This window comes from Notothenia rossii, assembly GCF_949606895.1.
Source record: "Notothenia rossii genome assembly, chromosome: 7".
In the NCBI taxonomy this organism is placed as follows: Eukaryota; Metazoa; Chordata; class Actinopteri; order Perciformes; family Nototheniidae; genus Notothenia; species Notothenia rossii.
The window spans coordinates 2,058,041-2,081,779 of NC_136905.1; the positions used below are offsets into that span (position 1 = coordinate 2,058,041).

Here is a 23,739-nt window from a genome sequence, read left to right on the forward strand (position 1 = left end):
TCCCGCAGTAACAGAGGTTTTGTTTTAAAGCCTTCCTCTCCTCGTCTGAAGGGTTTTCGGGGGTTTGGTGAACGACGTCCGCAGGAAGATCCCGTTCCTGTGGAGCGACGTGCGGGACGCCGTCAGCCTGCAGTGCGTCGCCTCCGTCCTCTTCCTGTACTGCGCCTGCATGTCTCCCGTCATCGCCTTCGGGGGGCTGCTGGGGGAGGCCACCAAGGGGAACATCGTAAGAACACACTCCACCAGCCTCGTCTCTACATCAACATGTGTCCCCTCTTCTCCATGTCTCTTCTACATCAACATGTGTCCCCTCTTCTTCATGTCTCTTCTACATCAACATGTGTCCCCTCTTCTTCATGTCTCTTCTACATCAACATGTGTCCCCTCTTCTTCATGTCTCTTCTACATCAACATGTGTCCCCTCTTCTTCATGTCTCTTCTACATCAACATATGTCCCCTCTTCTTCATGTCTCTTCTACATCAACATGTGTCCCCTCTTCTTCATGTCTCTTCTACATCAACATATGTCCCCTCTTCTTCATGTCTCTTCTACATCAACATGTGTCCCCTCTTCTTCATGTCTCTTCTACATCAACATGTGTCCCCTCTTCTTCATGTCTCTTCTACATCAACATATGTCCCCTCTTCTTCATGTCTCTTCTACATCAACATGTGTCATCTCTTCTTCATGTCTCTTCTACATCAACATGTGTCCCCTCTTCTACATGTCTCTTCTACATCAACATGTGTCCCCTCTTCTTCATGTCTCTTCTACATCAACATGTGTCCCCTCTTCTACATGTCTCTTCTACATCAACATATGTCCCCTCTTCTTCATGTCTCTTCTACATCAACATGTGTCCCCTCTTCTCCATGTCTCTTCTACATCAACATATGTCCCCTCTTCTTCATGTCTCTTCTGCATCAACATGTGTCCCCTCTTCTTCATGTCTCTACATCAACATGTGTCCCCTCTTCTTCATGTCTCTTCTACATCAACATATGTCCCCTCTTCTTCATGTCTCTTCTACATCAACATGTGTCCCCTCTTCTTCATGTCTCTTCTATATCAACATGTGTCCCCTCTTCCTCATGTCTCTTCTACATCAACATGTGTCCCCTCTTCTTCATGTCTCTTCTACATCAACATGTGTCCCCTCTTCTCCATGTCTCTTCTACATCAACATGTGTCCCCTCTTCTTCATGTCTCTTCTACATCAACATGTGTCCCCTCTTCTACATGTCTCTTCTACATCAACATGTGTCATCTCTTCTTCATGTCTCTTCTACATCAACATGTGTCATCTCTTCTTCATGTCTCTTCTACATCAACATGTGTCCCCTCTTCTTCATGTCTCTTCTACATCAACATATGTCCCCTCTTCTTCATGTCTCTTCTACATCAACATGTGTCCCCTCTTCTTCATGTCTCCTCTACATCAACATGTGTCCCCTCTTCTTCATGTCTCTACATCAACATGTGTCCCCTCTTCTTCATGTCTCTTCTACATCAACATATGTCCCCTCTTCTTCATGTCTCTTCTACATCAACATGTGTCCCCTCTTCTTCATGTCTCTTCTATATCAACATGTGTCCCCTCTTCTACATGTCTCTTCCACATCAACATGTGTCCCCTCTTCTTCATGTCTCTTCTACATCAACATGTGTCCCCCTCTTCTACATCAACATGTGTCCCCTCTTCTTCATGTCTCTTCTTCATCAACATGTGTCCCCTCTTCTCCATGTCACTTCTACATCAACATGTGTCCCCTCTTCTTCATGTCTCTTCTACATCAACATGTGTCCCCTCTTCTTCATGTCTCTTCTACATCAACATATGTCCCCTCTTCTTCATGTCTCTTCTACATCAACATGTGTCCCCTCTTCTTCATGTCTCTTCCACATCAACATGTGTCCCCTCTTCTCCATGTCTCTACATCAACATGTGTCCCCTCTTCTCCATGTCTCTTCTACATCAACATGTGTCCCCTCTTCTCCATGTCTCTTCCACATCAACATGTGTCCCCTCTTCTCCATGTCTCTTCTACATCAACATGTGTCCCCTCTTCTCCATGTCTCTTCCACATCAACATGTGTCCCCTCTTCTTCATGTCTCTTCTACATCAACATGTGTCCCCTCCTTTCCATGTCTCTTCTACATCAACATGTGTCCCCTCTTCTTCATGTCTCTTCTATATCAACATGTGTCCCCTCTTCTACATGTCTCTTCCACATCAACATGTGTCCCCTCTTCTTCATGTCTCTTCTACATCAACATGTGTCCCCTCTTCTACATCAACATGTGTCCCCTCTTCTACATGTCTCTTCCACATCAACATGTGTCCCCTCTTCTTCATGTCACTTCTACATCAACATGTGTCCCCTCTTCTTCATGTCTCTTCTACATCAACATGTGTCCCCTCTTCTTCATGTCTCTTCTACATCAACATGTGTCCCCTCCTTTCCATGTCTCTTCTACATCAACATGTGTCCCCTCTTCTTCATGTCTCTTCTACATCAACATGTGTCCCCTCTTCTTCATGTCTCTTCTACATCAATATGTGTCCCCTCTTCTTCATGTCTCTTCTACATCAACATGTGTCCCCTCTTCTTCATGTCTCTTCTACATCAACATGTGTCCCCTCTTCTTCATGTCTCTTCTTCATCAACATGTGTCCCCTCTTCTCCATGTCTCTTCTACATCAACATGTGTCCCCTCTTCTTTATGTCTCTTCTACATCAACATGTGTCCCCTCTTCTTCATGTCTCTTCTACATCAACATGTGTCCCCTCTTCTTCATGTCTCTTCTACATCAACATGTGTCCCCTCTTCTTCATGTCTCTTCTACATCAACATGTGTCCTCTCTTCTACATGTCTCTTCTACATCAACATGTGTCCCCTCTGTGTAAAGAGACTCTGAAAGTTTCAGGAACAAAGATTCTCTCTCTTTTTGATCCATTTCTATAAAAACCTGTCTGAAAATGAGCTGATCAGATTTTGGTCACTTTATGATGTCATAACGATGTTTTGTCTTGCGTAACCATGAGCCAATCAGCAACCAAGGTAGGTTCATTTATATCTGAAAGGCTCATTAAAGCAGTTTAATACTAGATTTTATATAAAGCTCAAGGTACTGTGATGTTACTCTGAGCGCTCAGCCTTAAAACGAAAAAAAAAAATTGAAGCCAAACTAAATAAATAATATTAATAATCGTAAACGTTCGATGTTTAGTCCACTCGCCTTGAGAAATCCAGGGGCAGCCCGAGTAAAAACTGTATCCAACAGATATCACCGTGAAACTCCCCCACTTCATTACTGACATTAACACAGTTCTTTTTATATTACAAGTGTTCTGACATGTCATGTTTACATATGCAAATGAGGCGTTATGTCATGCTCACTGTTCCTGAATTTAGGAGAAATCTGCAGACACACAAACAGACACAGTTAGTGAGATAAACTCCTGGATGTGGATTTAGTTATTTCCTTTCCACTAGTGTGAAAGAAGACTTGTTATGGAGGATGAGGTGTTTTAAAGGAGCAGTCCAACATTAATATCTCTCTCTGTCTCTGGTAGAGTGCCATAGAGTCTCTGTTCGGCGCCTCGATGACCGGCGTGGCGTACTCTCTGTTCGCCGGGCAGCCGCTCACCATCCTGGGCAGCACCGGCCCAGTTCTGGTCTTTGAGAAGATCCTCTTCACTTTCTGCAGGTGAGGAGGGAACACCTGTACATACACCTGCATATAGATAGTCCTCCTAAAATAATGGATCACTTCAGGATCATACATTTAAAATGACTGGATGAATTCACTCACAATATCCCAGAGAGAAGTGGTTAATAAGATCGGTGGGAGAGGAGCAAAGGGATATTTGTGTTTGCGTGGTTGTGAAGAAACTGATAATTAATATTGTGACTAAAATAGACTTTGTGAAGAAGACATCCTGCGCTTTTATTTTCCTTCCATTGACTCATGACTCAAAAAACCTGAACAAAGTCATGGAAAGATTCCCACCGCTACGAGACTGTAATATTTAAGACGGAGCCACAAAAACACTGAGTCCTTGAGTTTTGATGATTTAAACAAGCTGCTTTTTATTTGATTCATTTGCACATTAGATTTGAATGAATCAAGTCGTCTTAAAGGTTCCTCCCAGTCGTTTTCAAGGCGCTCACTGGGGGAACAGCAGGAAGCCGCTGAAGGTGCTGTGGTGGTTGCTGTTGTCCCAGATCTGAGTGTTGGTCCACAGCATCATCTTCAGTCTATCGCCCTCCTCGAGCATCAGGGCGGCGCCGTTGGACGCCGTGTCGCTGCCCTCGCCCCCCGGCTGCTCGTGGGCGATCAGCTCTATCTGGTTGTCGTTCTTGTAAAGCACGGCGCTCATGGGGAAGTTGGAGGGGGCGTTGGCGGTGAAGCGGATGTAGTAAACTCCACGAATCGGGGCCGTGAACTCACCTGCAGGAAGGACAGGTTCATGAACACGAGACAAAATAACTGAAGTACAAAAATTCCGGAGTTCAGGATCCTTCATTTTACTTTTACAATATTATTAATAGTTTCATATATATATATATATGAAACTATTAATAATATTGCCAATATATATGTATATATATGTATATGTGTATATATATGTATATATATATTTTCTCATCACTGACCGGTCTCAGAGTTGTACGCCTGTCCGATGTTTGTCATGACGACTTTGTAGATGAGAGTTTTGCTTCCTGACGTCGCCTTCACGAGGCCGTTACCTCCGAGAGAGACGGCAAACGCCACCTTCGGTACATCTGGAGAAAAACCACAATAAATACACAAACAAAATAAAGATATCAAATTATTGCAAATGTTCTCTACACACACTTTTAACTAAGCAGCGGTTATAATATGTTATGTATACGTTTAAAACAATGCAATCACATGAGTTTCAAATGTACGTTTATTTTTTATTTAAAACTGTGACCAACTACAGTGTCTTCTTGTTTATTCCCCTACATTCAAAAGCATTTATTTTATAGTAAGAACAACGATAATACACGAAAAATAAAAATAACTTACTGTCCAGGGATTTTTTTTTTAGTATTTCTCACATTTTATGATATTTTCAGTTTCAATCTCCACAGAAAGTGCAGAATATTTTGTGGCTTTTTCAAAGTAACAAATACGTTGATGTTGACTTTTTAAATGTAAACTTTGAGAGGCAAAAATTACATTAAAACACTCATTCAAATGTTAGATATAATAAAATATGGACAAAAAACACTCAAACTAATTAAAACACATTATTTTGTATGAGGTTTGGGGTTCCTTTTGATCAAATACAACTATTGGAGTTGGGTTGATATCTCGCCCATTTAAATGATGATACTTACAAAGATTACAAAGATTTAAAAAGTAGTTTCATCATCATTGTGTAATAGCTCATAATATCCACCAGAGGGCGATCCTCCATAAAGTTACCACCCAGTTAACATTTCTTGCTGCTATATAACCCTAACAATTATAGCAGTCATTTCGTTTTCTGTCAACAACTTTTTTTTAAATCACATTAACATAATTACTTTAAGGAGTTACTGACCTCTCATGGTCTTCAGCTCGCTCTCTGTGCTGTTCAGTCTCTCTAGGATGCCTACAAAAACAACAATTCATTCTTAGTATCCAACGTACAAAATGAGGGTCGTGGGAAAGCAAACACATAGTGAGTTGAGTTGTACCTCTGTTTTCTGCCTGAAGCTGCATCAGAGAAACCTCAAGGGTCTTCATCTCGGCTTCAGCGTCAAACTCTTTTGGAGGTTCGTCCACCCTTTAGCACAAAGACACAAAAACAAGTGTTTGCCTTTAGAAAGTAGTCCCCACTTTAGCACAAAGACAAAAACAAGTGTTTGCCTTTAGAAGGTATTCCCCACTTTAGCACAAAGACAAAAACAAGTGTCTGCCTTTAGAAGGTATTCCCCACTTTAACACAAAGACAAAAACAAGTGTTTGCCTTTAGAAGGTAGTCCCCACTTTAACACAAAGACAAAAACAAGTGTTTGCCTTTAGAAGGTAGTCCCCACTTTAGCACAAAGACAAAAACAAGTGTTTGCCTTTAGAAGGTATTCCCCACTTTAGCACAAAGACAAAAACAAGTGTCTGCCTTTAGAAGGTAGTCCCCACTTTAACACAAAGATAAAAACAAGTGTTTGCCTTTAGAAGGTAGTCCCCACTTTAGCACAAAGATAAAAACAAGTGTTTGCCTTTAGAAGGTAGTCCCCACTTTAACACAAAGACAAAAACAAGTGTTTGCCTTTAGAAGGTAGTCCCCACTTTAGCACAAAGACAAAAACAAGTGTTTGCCTTTAGAAGCTAGTCCCCACTTTAGCACAAAGACAAAAACAAGTGTTTGCCTTTAGAAAGTAGTCCCCACTTTAACACAAAGACAAAAACAAGTGTCCGCCTTTAGAAGGTAGTCCCCACTTTAACACAAAGACAAAAACAAGTGTCTGCCTTTAGAAGGTAGTCCCCACTTTAACACAAAAACAAATGTCTGCCTTTAGAAGGTAGTCCCCACTCTAACACAAAGACAAAAACAAGTGTCCGTCTTTAGAAGGTAGTCCCCACTTTAACACAAAAACAAATGTCTGCCTTTAGAAGGTAGTCCCCACTCTAACACAAAGACAAAAACAAGTGTCCGTCTTTAGAAGGTAGTCCCCGCTTTAACACAAAAACAAGTGTTTGCCTTTAGAAGGTAGTCCCCACTTTAAAACAAAGACAAAAACAAGTGTATGCCTTTAGAAAGTAGTCCCCACTTTAGAACAAAGACAAAAACAAGTGTCTGCCTTTAGAAGGTAGTCCCCGCTTTAACACAAAAACAAGTGTCTGCCTTTAGAAGGTAGTCCCCGCTTTAACACAAAAACAAGTGTCTGCCTTTAGAAGGTAGTCCCCACTTTAAAACAAAGACAAAAACAAGTGTATGCCTTTAGAAAGTAGTCCCCACTTTAACACAGCAGTCGACGCAGTCCGCCTTTACTGTTTTTCTGAGTAGCGGTGCCGAGAAAAATCAGCGAGGTAAATGGGGATGTCACGAAGTGGCACCACTTGGGCTCTGGGCGGTGGAAAGCGAAACAAGGTCTCTAGAGCTAACTACTAGGAACCAAACAAGCACCGACTGGTTCTCAGTGCAAAGGGGTGTAGCAGAGAGTGTAGAAACACAGGCGTGGTGCTCACATTGAGAACAGCAGGAAGCCGCTGAAGGTGCTGTGGTGGTTGCTGTTGTCCCAGATCTGAGTTTCGGTCCACAGCACCATCTTCAGTCTGTCGCCCTCCTCCAGCATCAGGGCGGCGCCGTTGGACGCCGTGTCGCTGCCCTCGCCCCCCGGCTGCTCGTGCGCGATCAGCTCTATCTGGTTGTCGTTCTTGTAAAGCACGGCGCTCATGGGGAAGTTGGAGGGGGCGTTGGCGGTGAAGCGGATGTAGTAAACTCCACGAATCGGGGCCGTGAACTCACCTGCAGGGGGAAGTTAGGGGGGGGATTTAGACCGAGCATGTGGGGGGCAGCTTCATTACCTGAGAGCACGTTCGGCTGTCTTTGGTTTGTAAAACTTCAAACATAGAAGTTAAAACTGAAGGAAGAGTATTTTGCGAAAGGCTGGGTAAAATATCTAACGTATACATTTAAAAAAATATATATCGCAATGTTGTTGATGTTTTTACAATACAAAATGGACCTTGTGCGTTACACTTTTTATTGGTTATCTAAACAAAACACATTATTGAACTCACTCTGTGTTTGATTTTCTGGTAATTAAACATGAATTGATCAGTTTTTAATAGATTTTTAAATATTTCAGATCTCAGTTTCTGAAACTTGAGAGGCATGTATTAATAAAAAAGATATCCTGTAAATTTTGCTTGTATTAATATAATAATTAAATACAAGACTTAATATTCTGGGGCTCGTCCTTCGAGTTGGTTTTAAATACGTAAGTAAAAAGATGTATGTGTATATAACCTGCAGAAGGAAGTTAGGGGGAGGACTTAGACCGAACATGTGGTTGGAAACTTGTATGATCATTTTGGGTTGGAAGAATTCCTATAACGACACTGACAATCATCCAATGAAACGATATTCACAGAAACATTCAGACTGCTAAACTCCTGCGCCTTCAACCTCATACCAATCTCACATTTATCTGGTAACACGATGAGCAGTATTTTATATCACTGTACAGCATTTCATTGTATAGGTAACTTCTCCTGCATTACCTGCACATTAGTCTGTCAACATTTGTTTTAATGGCTTATATATATTTATGTTGCATTGTTGGAGGAGCCTGTGACTTAAGATTGATATGGCAATAAAGCCCTTTGAACTTTCGAACCTTAAAGGTCCCATGTCATGGCCATTTCCACTGATCATAATTCCATTGTTGAGGTCTACTAGAATAGATTTATATTGTTCAACTTTCCAAACTCACCTTGGTTTCTCACAGCATCTCTGTAAACTACGTGTATTCACTGAATTTCACTCTCTGCCTTTAACGGCTCGTTGTAGCTCCAGTAGCTCCAGCCCCCACCCTCCCTGTGAGCACAGTGTGCTCTGATTGGTCGGGATGTTGTGAATCGCGCTGAGCTCCGTGGAGGTGTGGTTTCCTTGTTTAGCGATACACAGCGCAACACAGCCAAACTCACCCTGAGCACACACAAAGTCACAGCCGAAGTAAAAACAATAAGTGTGGCTTGATATTGAGTAAGAAAAACGTTGATAAACGCTGTGAGAATGGGTCTGCAGAGAGAATGGGTCTGCAGAGAGAATGGGTCTGCAGAGAGAATGGGTCTGAGGAGAGAATGGGTCTGCAGAGAGAATGGGTCTGAGGAGAGAATGGGTCTGCAGAGAGAATGGGTCTGAGGAGAGAATGGGTCTGCAGAGAGAATGGGTCTGCAGAGAGAATGGGTCTGCAGAGAGAATGGGTCTGCAGAGAGAATGGGTCTGCAGAGAGAATGGGTCTGCAGAGAGAATTTCACCGCGATCCCAACTGTCTGTTATCAGCCTGCAGCCAGGGAGGAGAGATCAGCAGAGCTGCCTGCACTGAGTGTGTGTGTGAGGAAGTCCGTGGATTGGTCAATTTGGACCAATCAGCGGGGGCTTAACGTAACGGCTCCTCGGACGTAACGTAACGGCTCCACGGATTGGTCCATTTGGTTCCGGGTAGCGCATGACATCATGAGTTACCCGGAAGAATCAATGGACAGTGACGTATCTCCAACGAGGCGTTTTGGGGAGGTCTTCTCTGTGTTAGAGTTTTACTCGCTACAGGGTGTACTTTGAGGGTTTTGACTCTGCAGACCGTTTACATGCAGAAAAACCTTCATAACACACAAGGGGACGGGTCAGAACCGGAAAAGCATGACATGGGACCTTTAATCAAGTTCTTTGTTGAAGCTTTGATGTAAATTCAGTAGATTTCCACTTCCTCTCAATGGCTTGTTGATTGTGTCTCACCTGTTATGGCGTTGTAAGCCCCCCCGACGTTGGTCAGCAGGTCCGTGTAGACGAGGTTTTTGTTTCCGCTGGTCGCCTTCACGAGGCCGTTTCCTCCCAGCGAGGCAGCAAACGCAACTTTAGGGGTTTCTGCACAGAAGACATTCCTCTAGTCTTCCCAATCTGCCATACAAGACTTTTATACACACACATTTGTTCTCCATATCTACAGATCATCTAACTCTTATCCTTTTGCGAGGCATCTCTTAAAGAGTTCTCACCTTTCACTCTCTTCAGTTCACGCTCAGCCATGTCCAGACGCAAGCTCATCTCTGCAAACAATTAAAAATGTTAAAATCGCTGCAGACTTGGGGGGGGGCTTACATCAGTAACAAAGAGACGTTATTTCAGGCGATATTTATGACCTAAAAGTGGTATTTATTTCTCATGAAAGAAGATAGTAGTCCTTCATTACACTACACACATGCTTTCAAACTTTTTAAAGATGTTGTTTATATTAATAAATACGGTTTACAGGCTTTGGGAATAAGGGATTATATGTAACAAGATGACGTAATCAGGATACAAAGGAACTTTATTTGATTAGATTGAAAGAATAAGAGATTACAGGATCACAGTGTTACATCTTGACATACAGATGGATATGTTATAGGTAGACATACTATATTTCTTCTCACCTCATTCATTTAACAAAATATATTCTTTGTTTTAATTAAAGCTTAAACAGCATTTGCAAACTCTTCCTGTTACTACATTTTTTGTTCTATAAAAAATATCTTGGTTTCGTTTTTTCTAAGGTCACATTTCTACACACACTTCAGTAAAACAAATCTCATTGTTATTTATTTTCTCTTGTTTTTAAAAGCCAGCTGGATCTCAGGGACATACGAGAGTGAGATATGTGGGGGAGCTTTATAAACCATTACAATATGTTTTAAATCAATTCTAAAGGACCATGGGAGCCAATGCAGTGCAGCTCAAACTAACTAATGTGCTCTCCTTCTGTTTTATTTTATACTCAGATTAGGTCACTGATTACACTTTTTGACATGTGACTAGTTACTGTAAGGCAGCGGGTCCCAACCTTTTTCAACTCAGGCCCCACTTAAGAATCTAAAAGATGTTCGCGGCCCACATTCAACCATAAACAATGCGGAGGCTAAATAAAGTTCTGATTGGTTGATTCAGAACACGTTGTTAATCCAGCAGAACAGACCACTGTCAAGGACTGTGATGACCGTTGCTAAGGACTGTAATGACCTAAGGACGATCAAGAAAGAGAAAGGAAAAGAGGTTCAAATCAAAAAAAAATTTAATAATGAAATGTTCCAACACAAATTATAATGTTCTGGAAGTTATTTGACGGCCCACTTGCAATGCCCTCAGGTTGGGAACCGCTGGTCTAAGGGATTACTGTTTTAAAGTCAAACCCTGGGGGTCTCACCTCGCCTCTCGACCTGCAGATCCTGCAGAGCGGTTTGAAGCTTCTTCAGATCCACCGGCTGAGCCGAGCCGAGCCGAACCAGGCCGAGCAGAACCAGCAGGAGAACAGGAGCCATGATGAGAGACAGGAGGGGATACAGGAGGAGAGACAGGGGGGGAGACAGGAGGGGAGAGGAGGCGCTGCCCTTTATAGACTCGCTGTCTGTGGGCGACGGCCTCCTGCTGACTGAAGTCTCATTGATTATTTGTTGGGATGGCTGGGTGAGTGTTCCCAACAGGGGCGGTTCTAAAGGGGAGCCAACAGGGGCCAGTACCCCCTAACACTGACCAGGGACCCCCCCCCCCCCCTGTGGCCCCCCTCCAAAAAAAGTTTACAATATTACGATTCATTGGAACGAAATCCAATCAGAGACCCGGATGTACAGTGGAGATTAAACAGAAAAAACGAATTCTCCAAATGAAACAAAAAAAAAATACTGAAACAAAGAACTGTAACTTGAATTTAATAAAACGAATTCCTTTACAAAAACAAATACCAACTACTGTATTTCATGTTTATTTTTACACAATTACCTTGTACTGTCTTTGTCTTTTTGACCTGCCCCTCTCGTGAAATAAGCGGCCCCTGCCTGGCCCCCCCAGTAAATGGGTCTAGAAGTGTCAGTGTCTCCTGGCATTCATAACGTTTAATGATTATAGAAATATTAACCATATTTCATTCAAATTTTACTACAGAATTCCTCACATTTATATTTTAGCAGCTGTGCTTTATCCTCAGATCAGGTGAGCGTTGGTTTAACAGTTTAGCATCAGTTTCTCAGCATTCACACCGCAATGTCTTCAGGTATTGCATTCTCTAGTTATTGATTGTTATTCTGGGCTGACTGCAGGGAAACAAATACAAAGGGTTTTCTTTATTCTGAAGAGATATGGCATGTAAAAAAAACAATGTCAGCTAAACAATCAGAGCCTGGTTTAACAGTAGAAATTAAATATATCCATAGTATTGTGCAATGGATAAAGGAACGCTGATAAAACTGAAACGTTGACTTGAATTAAAGGTATTATATCAACAGATTTCCCTTAGCTGTATTAGTTTAGTTGAAAGCAATATATATATAATACACTGAAGTCGTTTGCAGTCCCAGTTTTCAGTCCACATTGCAAACCTTAAAAAGAAAGACGGACGTTTTTAATGCAGTTTCAACTTGTAGAGACGGTTTTATGATAATCATAATATTAATTTATTAAAATGTTCTTGGAGTGATTCCATTATTTTTTATTAGTTTGAGCATTATAGGACATTTGACCTTTTTTAAATATGTTATTTGATTATTTTGGTGGTTATTCACATTCTTACATTCAGCAGTTTCGGGCCTCCGGTTACTGATTGGTGGATATTGATCTGGTAATTGATCCCTGCTCTCTGATTGGCAGTTCAGAGGTCAGGAGTCGTTATCTGACGGACCAGCAGTGCTCTCTGTTTAATCACAAAGGGTTCCTGTTTAAACCGGATTAGAACAGAGTTTAACTTTAAATGTGCTGCACAATACTTTAAACTGAAGTTAAATATTAACCTTTAAAACATGAATTCAGTTTTTAACCTTAATGTTATTTCATTCTGTTGCACGTTGCATCGACTTTCTTTAAATGTCAGTCTACTTTTATTTTATGACGTGAAGTCATGTGACCATGTTTTAGTTCCTTTATAGCCCAACATTAGCCTCCTTTAGCTTAGCGGTGGTGACGTGAAGTCATGTGACCGTGCTGTAGTTCCTTTATAGCCCAACATTAGCCTCCTTTAGCTTAGCGGTGGTGACGTGAAGTCATGTGACCGTGCTGTAGTTCCTTTATAGCCCAATATTAGCCACCTTTAGCTTAGCGGTGGTGACGTGAAGTCATGTGACCGTGCTGTAGTTCCTTTATAGCCCAACATTAGCCTCCTTTAGCTTAGTGGTGGTGACGTGAAGTCATGTGACCGTGCTGTAGTTCCTTTATAGCCCAACATTAGCCACCATTAGCTTAGCGGTGGTGACGTGAAGTCATGTGACCGTGCTGTAGTTCCTTTATAGCCCAACATTGGCCAACTTTAGCTTAGGCCTTTATTTTGTACTTACTTACTAAAATGTGTTGTATGTATTATACAGTGGAGGGATGACATGCAGAGCACACACAGTGACATGTGTTCTCTGCTTTTAACCCATCCTAGTACCGGGAGTCTAGTACTAGGAGCAGTGGGCAGCTATTGCACAGCGCCCGGGGAACAATGGGAGTGAGGGGGGAAGGGGGTTGTCCGGTGCCTTGCTCAAGGGCACCACGGCAGGGCAGGAGGTAAACTGGGACCTCTCCAAGTAGCAGTCCACACTCCATATGTAGGTCTGGTCGGGGACTTGAACCGGCGACCCTACGGCTCACAGTCCAAGCCCCTACTGACTGAGCCACTGCCGGATTATATATCTAATATATATCTATTATATATATATTATATATTGATGTTGTATTGTTTGATGAGCCTGGTACTTCAGATTTCCATTGCCACATCTACTCTGCAGCTACTGTGCGTATGCCGATAAAGCGGTTGAAGCGTTTGAATCATTAACACCCCCTCCTGTGTTTCCGCAGTGATTACGGCCTGTGCTACCTGTCTCTGCGCACCAGCATCGGGCTCTGGACTGCCTTCCTCTGCCTGCTGTTGGTCGCCACCGACGCCAGCTCCATGGTCTGTTACATCACCCGCTTCACCGAGGAGGCCTTCGCTTCCCTCATCTGCATCATCTTCATCTACGAGGCTCTGCAGAAGCTGGTGCACCTCGGGAAGCAGTTTCCCATCAACATGCACAACCAGCTGGACAACCTCACCTTATACACGTGAGGACGGACTAACATGCATCATGACTTGTTTCTGCCTCTAGGGGTCTCACAATCAAAGCTGAATTACCCGCTGTGTGTTCCTCTGTGAAGCAGACATGGTGATTAAAACCAGGACAAAACACGGAATGAATCCGTTTCAAGTAGAAAATCTCTGTTTTTTCAATGCAATTTGGTTTTGCATAGGATTGATTGTCTGCAAACCTACTGCTAAAGCTTGCTCGGCTTGCTTGTCTGATAACTTAAGATCAGGATGTTCAAGGGGGTTTAACTTGAAGCCGAATTATCGAAAATAAACAGACTCTGTATATAAGCCGTCAAAACACTGAACAAAGCCTTTTCACGTAAACAATCGGTGTTTTTACGACAGTTTGCCAGACTTAGGAGGGAGGCTTTGCGAGCTAACTGCTAGCCTTTGCTCAGATTGTTTCTCTGATAACTTCCAGACCCTCAGGAGGATTTGACCAGAAGACAAATTATCTGCAGAGGTCTGCTCTTCGAGAGAGAAGTTGATACAGTGATTAAAATGGGTTCAGAAATTCAGTATTTTTCCAATGCAATCAGCTTTCCTAAGGGTTGAGTAGCTGCTGACTATTCTATCGTTTGCTCAGCTTGTTTCTCTGATCATTTAGGATCCAGATGTTCAGGAGTTTGTTTACCATGAGCCAAACATCCTCATAAATCTCCTCAACTAAAAAGCAAACGGACACTTTTAGAGATGTCCCGATCCAATCACGTAATCGGGGATCGGAGCCGATCACGTGATTTTCAAAAGATCGGAATCGGGAGAAAAAAATCGGGGATCGGGATTTTTTATTTTTTATTTTTAATACTTTTTTTATTTTTTTTTATTCAATGTTACAAAACAAAAATGACCATGTTCAAGTCTTAAAGTCTTCCTGAGGCCTTAGTTTTGGTTTCAAATTACACAACATCATGTATGTGTTGCTTCTTTGGGGCTTGTTTTCATAGACCTGCTTATTTCTCTCAAATCTGGCAACAGAGTGGGCGCAGTGTCTAATTGTAGCAGTAAGCTAACGAGTACTGAAAGCTTTATTTTGTTTTGATCCAATGCTGCACAACTGAACTGATCCAATGCTGCTGTGAAAGAAAGAAGCTATATCCATGTTGGATAGAATATCCAATTTAAATAAAAACATAACCTTAAGGGACAACTTGAATGCTTTTTTGCTTTTTTTTCTCTTAATGCATTGCATAAAGATCGGATCGGGAAAAATCGGTATCAGCAAATTGTCAAAATCAAATGATCGGATCGGGAGCAAAAAAGGTGACGGGACATCCCTAGACACTTTGATTAAAAGCGTTCACAACACAGAATAAAGCAGTTTGATGTTAGAATGCTATTTGGTGAGCATAGCTTGTTTCTCTATCAGAATCCAGTACGCTTAATGTGAACCTGGTCCTGTTGCAGGTGCCGCTGCTCTCCTCCTGCCAACGCCTCCACAGACACCCTGCATCAGTGGAGCAACACAAACGCTACCTCAGAAAACATCCGCTGGGACGAGCTGACGGTGAAGGTAGGACATCAAATATTTATATATAACATATAGATTATCTTCTTTCAGGCTGGTGAAAACTAAAATGAACCCACATCCAGGAGTCGAACTCTGTCTGTTTGTGTCCATCTCTCCTAAATTCACCCAATCACATAAAGCCTCACTTGCATCATTACTCACCTGCAGTGTGTACAACATGAGTGCATGTTACAGTGCGTGTGTTTATCCCTCTGCAGGACTGTAAGGAGTTCGGGGGGGTGTTTGAGGGCTCGGCTTGTGGCCCCCTCGGCCCCTACGTCCCCGACGTCCTCTTCTGGTCCGTCATCCTCTTCTTCACCACCTTCTTCCTCTCCTCCTTCCTCAAACAGTTCAAGACCAAACGGTACTTCCCCACCAAGGTACGGAAACACGGAGGAGTTTCTGACGTTTCACGATGCAGATATAAAAACACAAATGTTCCACCTGAAGAAACGTCTTCAGCAACAACCAAGCATTTAGAGAACATTCAGCAGCTTGAGGAGACATGCTCACACACGCTGCAGAAAGCAAACACTGCAAGAAGCTCAGCTGTGTGCTTCGCTCTTTAGTGTCCTCTGGTCTCCCAGCTGTGTGCGTCACTCTTTAGTGTCCCCTGGTTTCCTAGCTGTGTGCGTCACTCTTTAGTGTCCCCTGGTCTCCCAGCTGTGTGCGTCACTCTTTAGTGTCCCCCGGTCTCCCAGCTGTGTGCGTCACTCTTTAGTGTCCCCCGGTCTCCTAGCTGTGTGCGTCACTCTTTAGTGTCCCCTTGTCTCCCAGCTGTGTGCGTCACTCTTTAGTATCCCCTGGTCTCCTAGCTGTGTGCGTCACTCTTTAGTGTCCCCTGGTCTCCCAGCTGTGTGCGTCACTCTTTAGTGTCCCCTGGTCTCCTAGCTGTTTGCGTCACTCTTTAGTGTCCCCTGGTCTCCTAGCTGTGTGCGTCACTCTTTAGTGTCCCCTGGTCTCCCAGCTGTGTGGGTCACTCTTTAGTGTCCCCTGGTCTCCTAGCTGTTTGCGTCACTCTCTAGTGTCCCCTGGTCTCCCAGCTGTGTGCGTCACTCTTTAGTGTCCCCTGGTCTCCCAGCTGTGTGCGTCACTCTTTAGTGTCCCCTGGTCTCCAGCTGTGTGCGTCACTCTTTAGTGTCCCCCGGTCTCCAGCTGTGTGCGTAACTCTTTAGTGTCCCCTGGTTTCCCAGCTGTGTGCGTCTCTCTTTAGTGTCCCCTGGTGTCCGTTGTGTTTTGAGCTTCTTCAGCGTTTGGTTTCTGCAGCTTTTAGTAAACGCTGCCATGTCTCTTCAAGTTGCTGAATGTTTTCTTTAGCTTAAAAAGAAGGAAATACACACAAGAAAATATTTGGATTGATGAATGATTTCATGTTTTTATTTTATTTTACCTAGATGATTTTTTTTGTAAGAAATCATATATAAAAATAAACTGTCTTAATCATTCAAACTCAAATGAAAAATACGCATTCTTCTTAATATATTTACATTTCAAAAACCTAACATTTGTAAATTAATTGTTCAGTTATCTCTGCACTAAAAATATAATTTAAGAATTAAAAGAATCGTGCAAGAAAAGCTACATTTTGAGAGTTTGGTTGGAAATTATTTTATAAACCTATCAATAATAATCTGAGCCGATATCAATCAATCAATCAATCAATCAATCAATGTTTATTTATATAGCCCAATATCACAAATGTTACATTTGTCTAAGTGGACTTCACAGTTTGTACAGAATATCAGTATGACAATACGACACCCTCTGTCCTTAGACCCTCTGTCCTCAGACCCTCTGTCCTTAGACCCTCTGTCCTTAGACCCTCACATCGTACAAGGAAAAACTTCCAGAGAAAACCCCCAGTTTAAAGGGGAACATGGGAGAAACCTCAGGGAGAGCAACAGAGATATAAAACAAAGTGTGTGTTGTGTTCAGGTGCGCTCCACCATCAGTGACTTTGCCGTGTTCCTCACCATCACCATCATGGTGCTGCTGGACTACCTGGTGGGGGTTCCTTCTCCAAAGCTGCACGTTCCCGACCGCTTCCAGGTAAGCAGCGACTCACCCGAGCGCTAAAACAAAGGGTTCTGATCTCATCTCTGAAAGGAGCGTGTGGATGCTGCTCCGCCTTTTCCCTTCATGGAGATTCACGTGTTTACGGACAGCAACAGAAGAAAAGGAGGCTGCACCAATCATTTAAATATCGGTAGAATTACTTTCCAGTGCATGCTTCATATGTCAGACTGTTTTTAGTGATACATTTCCTCTTTTTATTTAATACAAAAATAAATATATTTTTTGTATTTCTTATCTTTAATTTATTTATTATTAATTGTTGTTGTAATGTTTTCAATTTTTTTTATTTTTAACAGTCACAAGATTTTCTTTTTATTTCAATTAAATCATATTTCTTTATTGTTTTGATGCAAGACAACAAACAATTATATTTTGCTCTGATTGGTTAGCAGGCCGGATCTGTTGTGATTGGTCAACCGCTTAGAGATGTCCCGCCCCTTAGCCTATCACGTACAGCGAGTTCGAGAGCTAGCCAATAGTCACTATGTTTTCGAAGTAAACACATAAGAATAGGGATCTCTGAATTAAGACCTCAATAAAAGCTTTAAATGTATTAGAAATAGAGAGCCCTTTATCCCAGGATCTACATTTAAAGGACTGAAATATAGTATCAAAGAAATCACATTTATTTCTAGATATTACATTGGCTCAGTGTGGAAACAGGTCAGAGGTCAGAGGTCAGAGGAGTGTTTTCACTGTCAGAGTACGTACAGCACGCTGTGTACCTGTGTACACACTGTGTACACACTGTGTGCGTGTGTAGTGTACACACTGTGTGCGTGTGTAGTGTACACACTGTGTACATTACACAGTTTGCTTTATGTGTGTTTTTTGGGGTCTTGTGTTCCTACAGAGTTCAACAGAGTAGAGCATCGACCTCCAGCTGCATGATGGGAAATGTTTTCAAAGAGAGATTAGATGCTGAAACATGAATATGAATATTTAAAATGTAATATATAAAATGTTTTTTTTTTTTATGTAACTTGATGTTGGTACACAATGTTTTACACAAACTATTTGTCTACTGAAGGATATCAAATGATTCCTTTAAGGGAAGGAAACACTGATTACAGTTACCAAATGTGGATTAATCCGCCGCTGAAAATAGTCCCAAATAAATCCACTCTTACATTACACTCAAACAACATTCAGTTTTGTCTTTTTACTTCAGTTATATTTCATTTTTAATATGGTCACATTTGAGGTTAAAGGTTGGGGACCGAGGATGTAGAGCACCCAATGTGGATTAATCCGCCGCTGAAAATAGTCCCTCACAAATGCACCATTTCTTGATAAAAAACCTCACTTAGACATTGTTTTAGAAAGTTACTGAGGCTTTTTCGAACATTAGACTACATATTGGCGTTTGAAAAGAGTCACAACAGGAGGTCTAACTGTCATGTGCAAAAATGTCATAATAAAGTGTTTTTATTTTTGTTTAAACGCCTCTGTTTTCCTTCTTTTCTAAGCCCACGTCGAGCTCCCGTGGCTGGCTGATCTCTCCTCTGGGGACCAACCCGTGGTGGACACTGCTGGCGGCGGCGGTTCCCGCGCTGCTCTGCACGATCCTCATCTTCATGGACCAGCAGATCACCGCCGTCATCGTCAACAGGAAGGAGAACAAGCTGAAGGTCAGGAACCCTATAATTAACCAAAATAAAAACATGTGAATTATTATAAGAAACAACACTGATGATGCTGTGTAGTGTTTCTCTGTAACTTCTTAGATGTGTATAACATTTTTATTAATATTAATAAAAAGTGACACACACAGCTGGGAGACCAGGGGACACTAAAGAGTGACGCACACAGCTGGGAGACCAGGGGACACTAAAGAGTGACGCACACAGCTGGGAGACCAGGGAACACTTAAGAGTGACCCACACAGCTGGGAGACCAGGGGACACTAAAGAGTGACGCACACAGCTGGGAGAGCAGGGGACACTAAAGAGTGACGCACAAAGCTGGAGACTAGGGGACACTTAAGAGTGACGCAGACAGCTGGGAGACCAGGGGACACTAAAGAATGACGCACACAGCTGGAGACCAGGGGACACTAAAGAGTGACGTACACATCTGGAGACCAGGGGACACTAAAGAGTGACGCACACAGCTGGGAGAGCAGGGGACACTAAAGAGTGACGCACACAGCTGGGGGAGCATGGGACACTAAAGAGTGACGCACACATCTGGAGACCAGGGGACACTAAAGAGTGACGCACACAGCTGGAGACCAGGGGACACTAAACAGTGACTCACACAGCTGGGAGACCAGGGGACCCTAAAGAGTGACGCACACAGCTGGGAGACCAGGGGACACTAAAGAGTGACGCACACAGCTGGGAGACCAGGGGACACTAAAGAGTGACGCACACAGTGTCCCCTGGTATGCAGCTTTTAGTTGCTGAATGTTCTCTAAATGCTGCATGTGTTGTCAAGTTGCTGGAGATGTGTTTTGGAACGTTTGTGTTTTTGTATCGTGTTGGCACATTTCGGCCACCGTTCATTTTATTTGATTGTTTTTTTCTTTCATTTTACTTAAACTTCTTAAATGTATATTGAGTAATGATGTGGTTCCTGTGTGTGGGCTGCAGAAGGGCTGTGGCTATCACCTGGACCTGCTCATCGTGGCGGTGATGCTGGGCGTCTGCTCCATCATGGGCCTGCCGTGGTTCGTGGCGGCGACCGTGCTCTCCATCTCGCACGTCAACAGTCTGAAGCTGGAGTCGGGCTGCGCGGCGCCCGGAGAGCAGCCCAAGTTCCTGGGCATCAAAGAGCAGCGCGTCACCGGGTTCATGATCTTCTTCCTGATGGGCTGCTCCGTCTTCATGACCTCCGCCCTCAAGGTGAGATAACACCTGTCGGCCTCAGGTGGAGTGTGTGCTTTCCTCCACACTAAAATCTGAATTTTGCCATTAGAGTGTGTGTGAGAGAAACTCCCTCTGGAGGAAACACAATGATTTAAGCCTTTGCAGACCATTTACATGCACTAACACCTATAGAACACTACAGGGAAGCAGAATATGGCCCTTAAATACTACAGCATGTGTTTACAGTTTAGTTCCCTGTAGTATCAGTGTGTGTTTACAGTTTAGTTCCCTGTAGTATCAGCATGTGTTTACAGTTTAGTTCCCTGTAGTATCAGCATCTGTTTACAGTCTAGTTCCCTGTAGTATCAGCATGTGTTTACAGTTTAGTTCCCTGTAGTATCAGCATGTGTTTACAGTTTAGTTCCCTGTAGTATCAGCATCTGTTTACAGTCTAGTTCCCTGTAGTATCAGCATGTGTTTACAGTTTAGTTCCCTGTAGTATCAGCATATGTTTACAGTTTAGTTCCCTGTAGTATCAGCATATGTTTACAGTTTAGTTCCCTGTAGTATCAGCATCTGTTTACAGTCTAGTTCCCTGTAGTATCAGCATGTGTTTACAGTTTAGTTCCCTGTAGTATCAGCATGTGTTTACAGTTTAGTTCCCTGTAGTATCAGCATCTGTTTACAGTCTAGTTCCCTGTAGTATCAGCATGTGTTTACAGTTTAGTTCCCTGTAGTATCAGCGTGTGTTTACAGTTTAGTTCCCTGTAGTATCAGCATGTGTTTATAGTTTAGTTCCCTGTAGTATCAGCATATGTTTACAGTTTAGTTCCCTGTAGTATCAGCATATGTTTACAGTTTAGTTCCCTGTAGTATCAGCATGTGTTTATAGTCTAGTTCCCTGTAGTATCAGCATATGTTTACAGTTTAGTTCCCTGTAGTATCAGCATGTGTTTACAGTCTAGTTCCCTGTAGTATCAGCATATGTTTACAGTTTACTTCCCTGTAGTATCAGCATGTGTTTACAGTTTAGTTCCCTGTAGTATCAGTGTGCGTTTACATTTTAGTTCCCTGTAGTATCAGCATATGTTTACAGTTTAGTTCCCTGTAGTATCAGCATGTGTTTATAGTCTAGTTCCCTGTAGTATCAGCATGTGTTTACAGTTTAGTTCCCTGTAGTATCAGCATATGTTTACAGTTTAGTTCCCTGTAGTATCAGCATATGTTTACAGTTTAGTTCCCTGTAGTATCAGCGTGTGTTTACAGTTTAGTTCCCTGTAGTATCAGCATGTGTTTACAGTTTAGTTCCCTGTAGTGTGAGCGTATGTTTACAGTTTAGTTCCCTGTAGTATCAGCATCTGTTTACAGTCTAGTTCCCTGTAGTATCAGCATGTGTTTACAGTTTAGTTCCCTGTAGTATCAGCGTGTGTTTACAGTTTAGTTCCCTGTAGTATCAGCATGTGTTTACAGTTTAGTTCCCTGTAGTATCAGCATATGTTTACAGTTTAGTTCCCTGTAGTATCAGCATGTGTTTACAGTTTAGTTCCCTGAGCGTACGCTGGCGCGACTAGCTGCCGCTGCTCTCCGGTTGCCTTTTTTATTGTTTTTACGATTCTCTGTATAGCTTGCAGCAGATCACCTATCTGTGGCGAACGGGATACTGGTGGTCTCTACTCTGGGCTACTGTCAAAACGATCTAGACTGTTCAAATTTAGCGTGTTGGCGTTCTACTCACCTGAGTTACCTGGCCACTGCTACTGCTGTTCGGTGAACGTACATCTGCCCGTGCATCATGTGGATCTACAAACTTGCTGTGAGCTCTGTGCTCCTGTGGACTATCCTGTCCATAGTGATTTATCCAGCGTCATCTCTGATCCAATATATGAGCACGGAGCTCCTCCAGTTTCGATTCCTCCTTCCTCCTGTACTGCACTACTTCCCGGACATCGCCCGCCGTCCTCATCGGAGGTACACCCATCGCGGAGCCGGACGAAGTGTCCACATCGATGACTCCACTGCTATCAACTCCATCTGGTCTTCCACCCGCCGTCGCCCTCGGAGAACCATCCGTAGGAAGGTGGATCAAAGCTCGTTAACTCGCCTGGCTAGGTCGGTTAACGTTGGCTTCTCCAACCAGCAGTCCGACGTCAAATTTGGCTTATTTAACATCCGCTCCCTCACTGGCAAGGGATTACTTCTACAGGACCTCCTCCGTGACTGCAAGTATGACTTCCTTTGTCTAACGGAGACATGGCAACATCCTGATGATTATTCTCAGTTAAACGAGTCAATTCCCCCTGGGTTTGTTTACACCTGTCAACCCCGTCTCACCGGCAGAGGAGGCGGTCTCGCGATATTACACCGCGAGACTTGGAAGGTCTCAGCTGTCACCGTGCCAGTGTCTCGCTTATTCGAGTCCGTGGCTATACAACTAAATGGACCTACTCCAACTATTTTAGTCATTATATACCGCCCACCCAAACCTAACAAGGACTTCACTGATGAATTCACCACACTTCTCACTCACATTTGTTCACTCTCATCCAATATCATTCTGTTAGGTGATGCTAATATTCATTTGGAAAAAATTAATCTTTCTCTCACTAAGGACTTCATCTCATGCCTGGACAGCTTTGGTCTTCAACAACATGTTGACTTCCCTACTCATTCGAAAGGTCATATTCTGGACATAGTCTGTTGTGCTGGTGTCACTCCCCTAAACTGTTCTGCTGTCTGTCTCCCCATCTCTGACCACATGCTCATTTCATTTAATTTAAGTCTGTCACTGTCCAAAATCAAACTGTCACGCACTATGTCCTTCCGTAATATCAAAAACATCAATGTAACCGACCTCACAACTGGTATTGACTGTTTTCCCACCATCACCCCCCCATGTACCCCGGAACAGCTGGTTCTCTTGTATAACAATGGTCTCCAGACTCTGTTAAATTCACTTGCCCCCCTCAAATCCCGGACTGTTTCATTCCCCCACTCTGCTCCCTGGTTCACCCCCCACCTACGTCAGCTGAAAGCCGAAGGTCGTCAGCTGAAGAGGCTTTTCAGCAAAACCGGACTCACCATACACAAACAAATGTACCATACCCACATCCTCAAATACAAAGATGCCCTCTCCTCAGCCAAATCCCAATATTTTACAGCAAAAATTACTGCTGGTGCTGGAAACACCAGGGCCCTGCACTCAGTGGTCAACAAATCACTCCGCCCCCCTGATTCCCTCCCCCCACACTTTTACTCCACTGACCACTGCAACTCCCTGATGTCATTTTTTAACACAAAAATAGACACCATTCACCAGCAACTGACCCCTCACACGTCCAGTTGTCCACCTCCTTTTGTCCCCCACCCCCCCTCTCTCTACCTCTCTCCTGCTTCGAACTCCCCTCTGCTGCGGATTTATCCAAAATCATCCGGAATTCCAAGCCATCCACCTGCCAACTTGACCCCCTCCCATCCTCCCTGGTTATAGCCTCCCTCCCCTCACTGCTGCCCCTGATAACTGC

General features: G+C 43.1%; 2 protein-coding genes across 2 annotated transcripts in view; one reads left to right on the forward strand and one right to left on the reverse strand.

The window, feature by feature from the left end:
• Positions 1 to 23,739, forward strand: part of LOC307013485 (sodium bicarbonate cotransporter 3-like) — a gene marked incomplete at its 5' end in the record, with an annotated part of 30,880 nt that overhangs the window by 516 nt on the left and 6,625 nt on the right. Inside the window, 8 exons of the mRNA XM_079640885.1 lie at positions 52 to 226; positions 3,583 to 3,716; positions 13,552 to 13,797; positions 15,230 to 15,335; positions 15,551 to 15,712; positions 17,268 to 17,381; positions 18,878 to 19,039; positions 20,003 to 20,254. Coding sequence (XP_079497011.1) covers positions 52 to 226; positions 3,583 to 3,716; positions 13,552 to 13,797; positions 15,230 to 15,335; positions 15,551 to 15,712; positions 17,268 to 17,381; positions 18,878 to 19,039; positions 20,003 to 20,254 — 1,351 coding nt within the window. The remainder of the gene's footprint in view (positions 1 to 51; positions 227 to 3,582; positions 3,717 to 13,551; positions 13,798 to 15,229; positions 15,336 to 15,550; positions 15,713 to 17,267; positions 17,382 to 18,877; positions 19,040 to 20,002; positions 20,255 to 23,739) is intronic.
• On the reverse strand, positions 4,091 to 11,261 carry LOC307045519 (complement C1q tumor necrosis factor-related protein 4-like). The gene is made up of 8 exons (XM_079691214.1): positions 10,931 to 11,261; positions 9,747 to 9,797; positions 9,487 to 9,615; positions 7,212 to 7,491; positions 5,720 to 5,808; positions 5,584 to 5,634; positions 4,667 to 4,795; positions 4,091 to 4,460 (listed from the first exon to the last, which is right to left on the reverse strand). The coding sequence occupies exons 1-8, from the start codon at positions 11,043 to 11,045 to the stop codon at positions 4,177 to 4,179; spliced, it is 1,128 nt and encodes a 375-aa protein (XP_079547340.1). The 5' UTR covers positions 11,046 to 11,261; the 3' UTR covers positions 4,091 to 4,176.

Coding starts and splice junctions, on each gene's coding strand:
- LOC307045519 (XM_079691214.1), bottom strand. CDS start 11,045: ATGGCTCCTGTTCTCCTGCTGGTTCTGCTCGGCCTGGTTCGGCTCGGC. Junction 5,809..7,211: donor GGCTTCCTGCTGTTCTCAAT/GTGAGCACCACG, acceptor TTTGTGCTAAAG/GGTGGACGAACCTCCAAAAG. Junction 5,635..5,719: donor GCTTCAGGCAGAAAACAGAG/GTACAACTCAAC, acceptor TTGTTTTTGTAG/GCATCCTAGAGAGACTGAAC.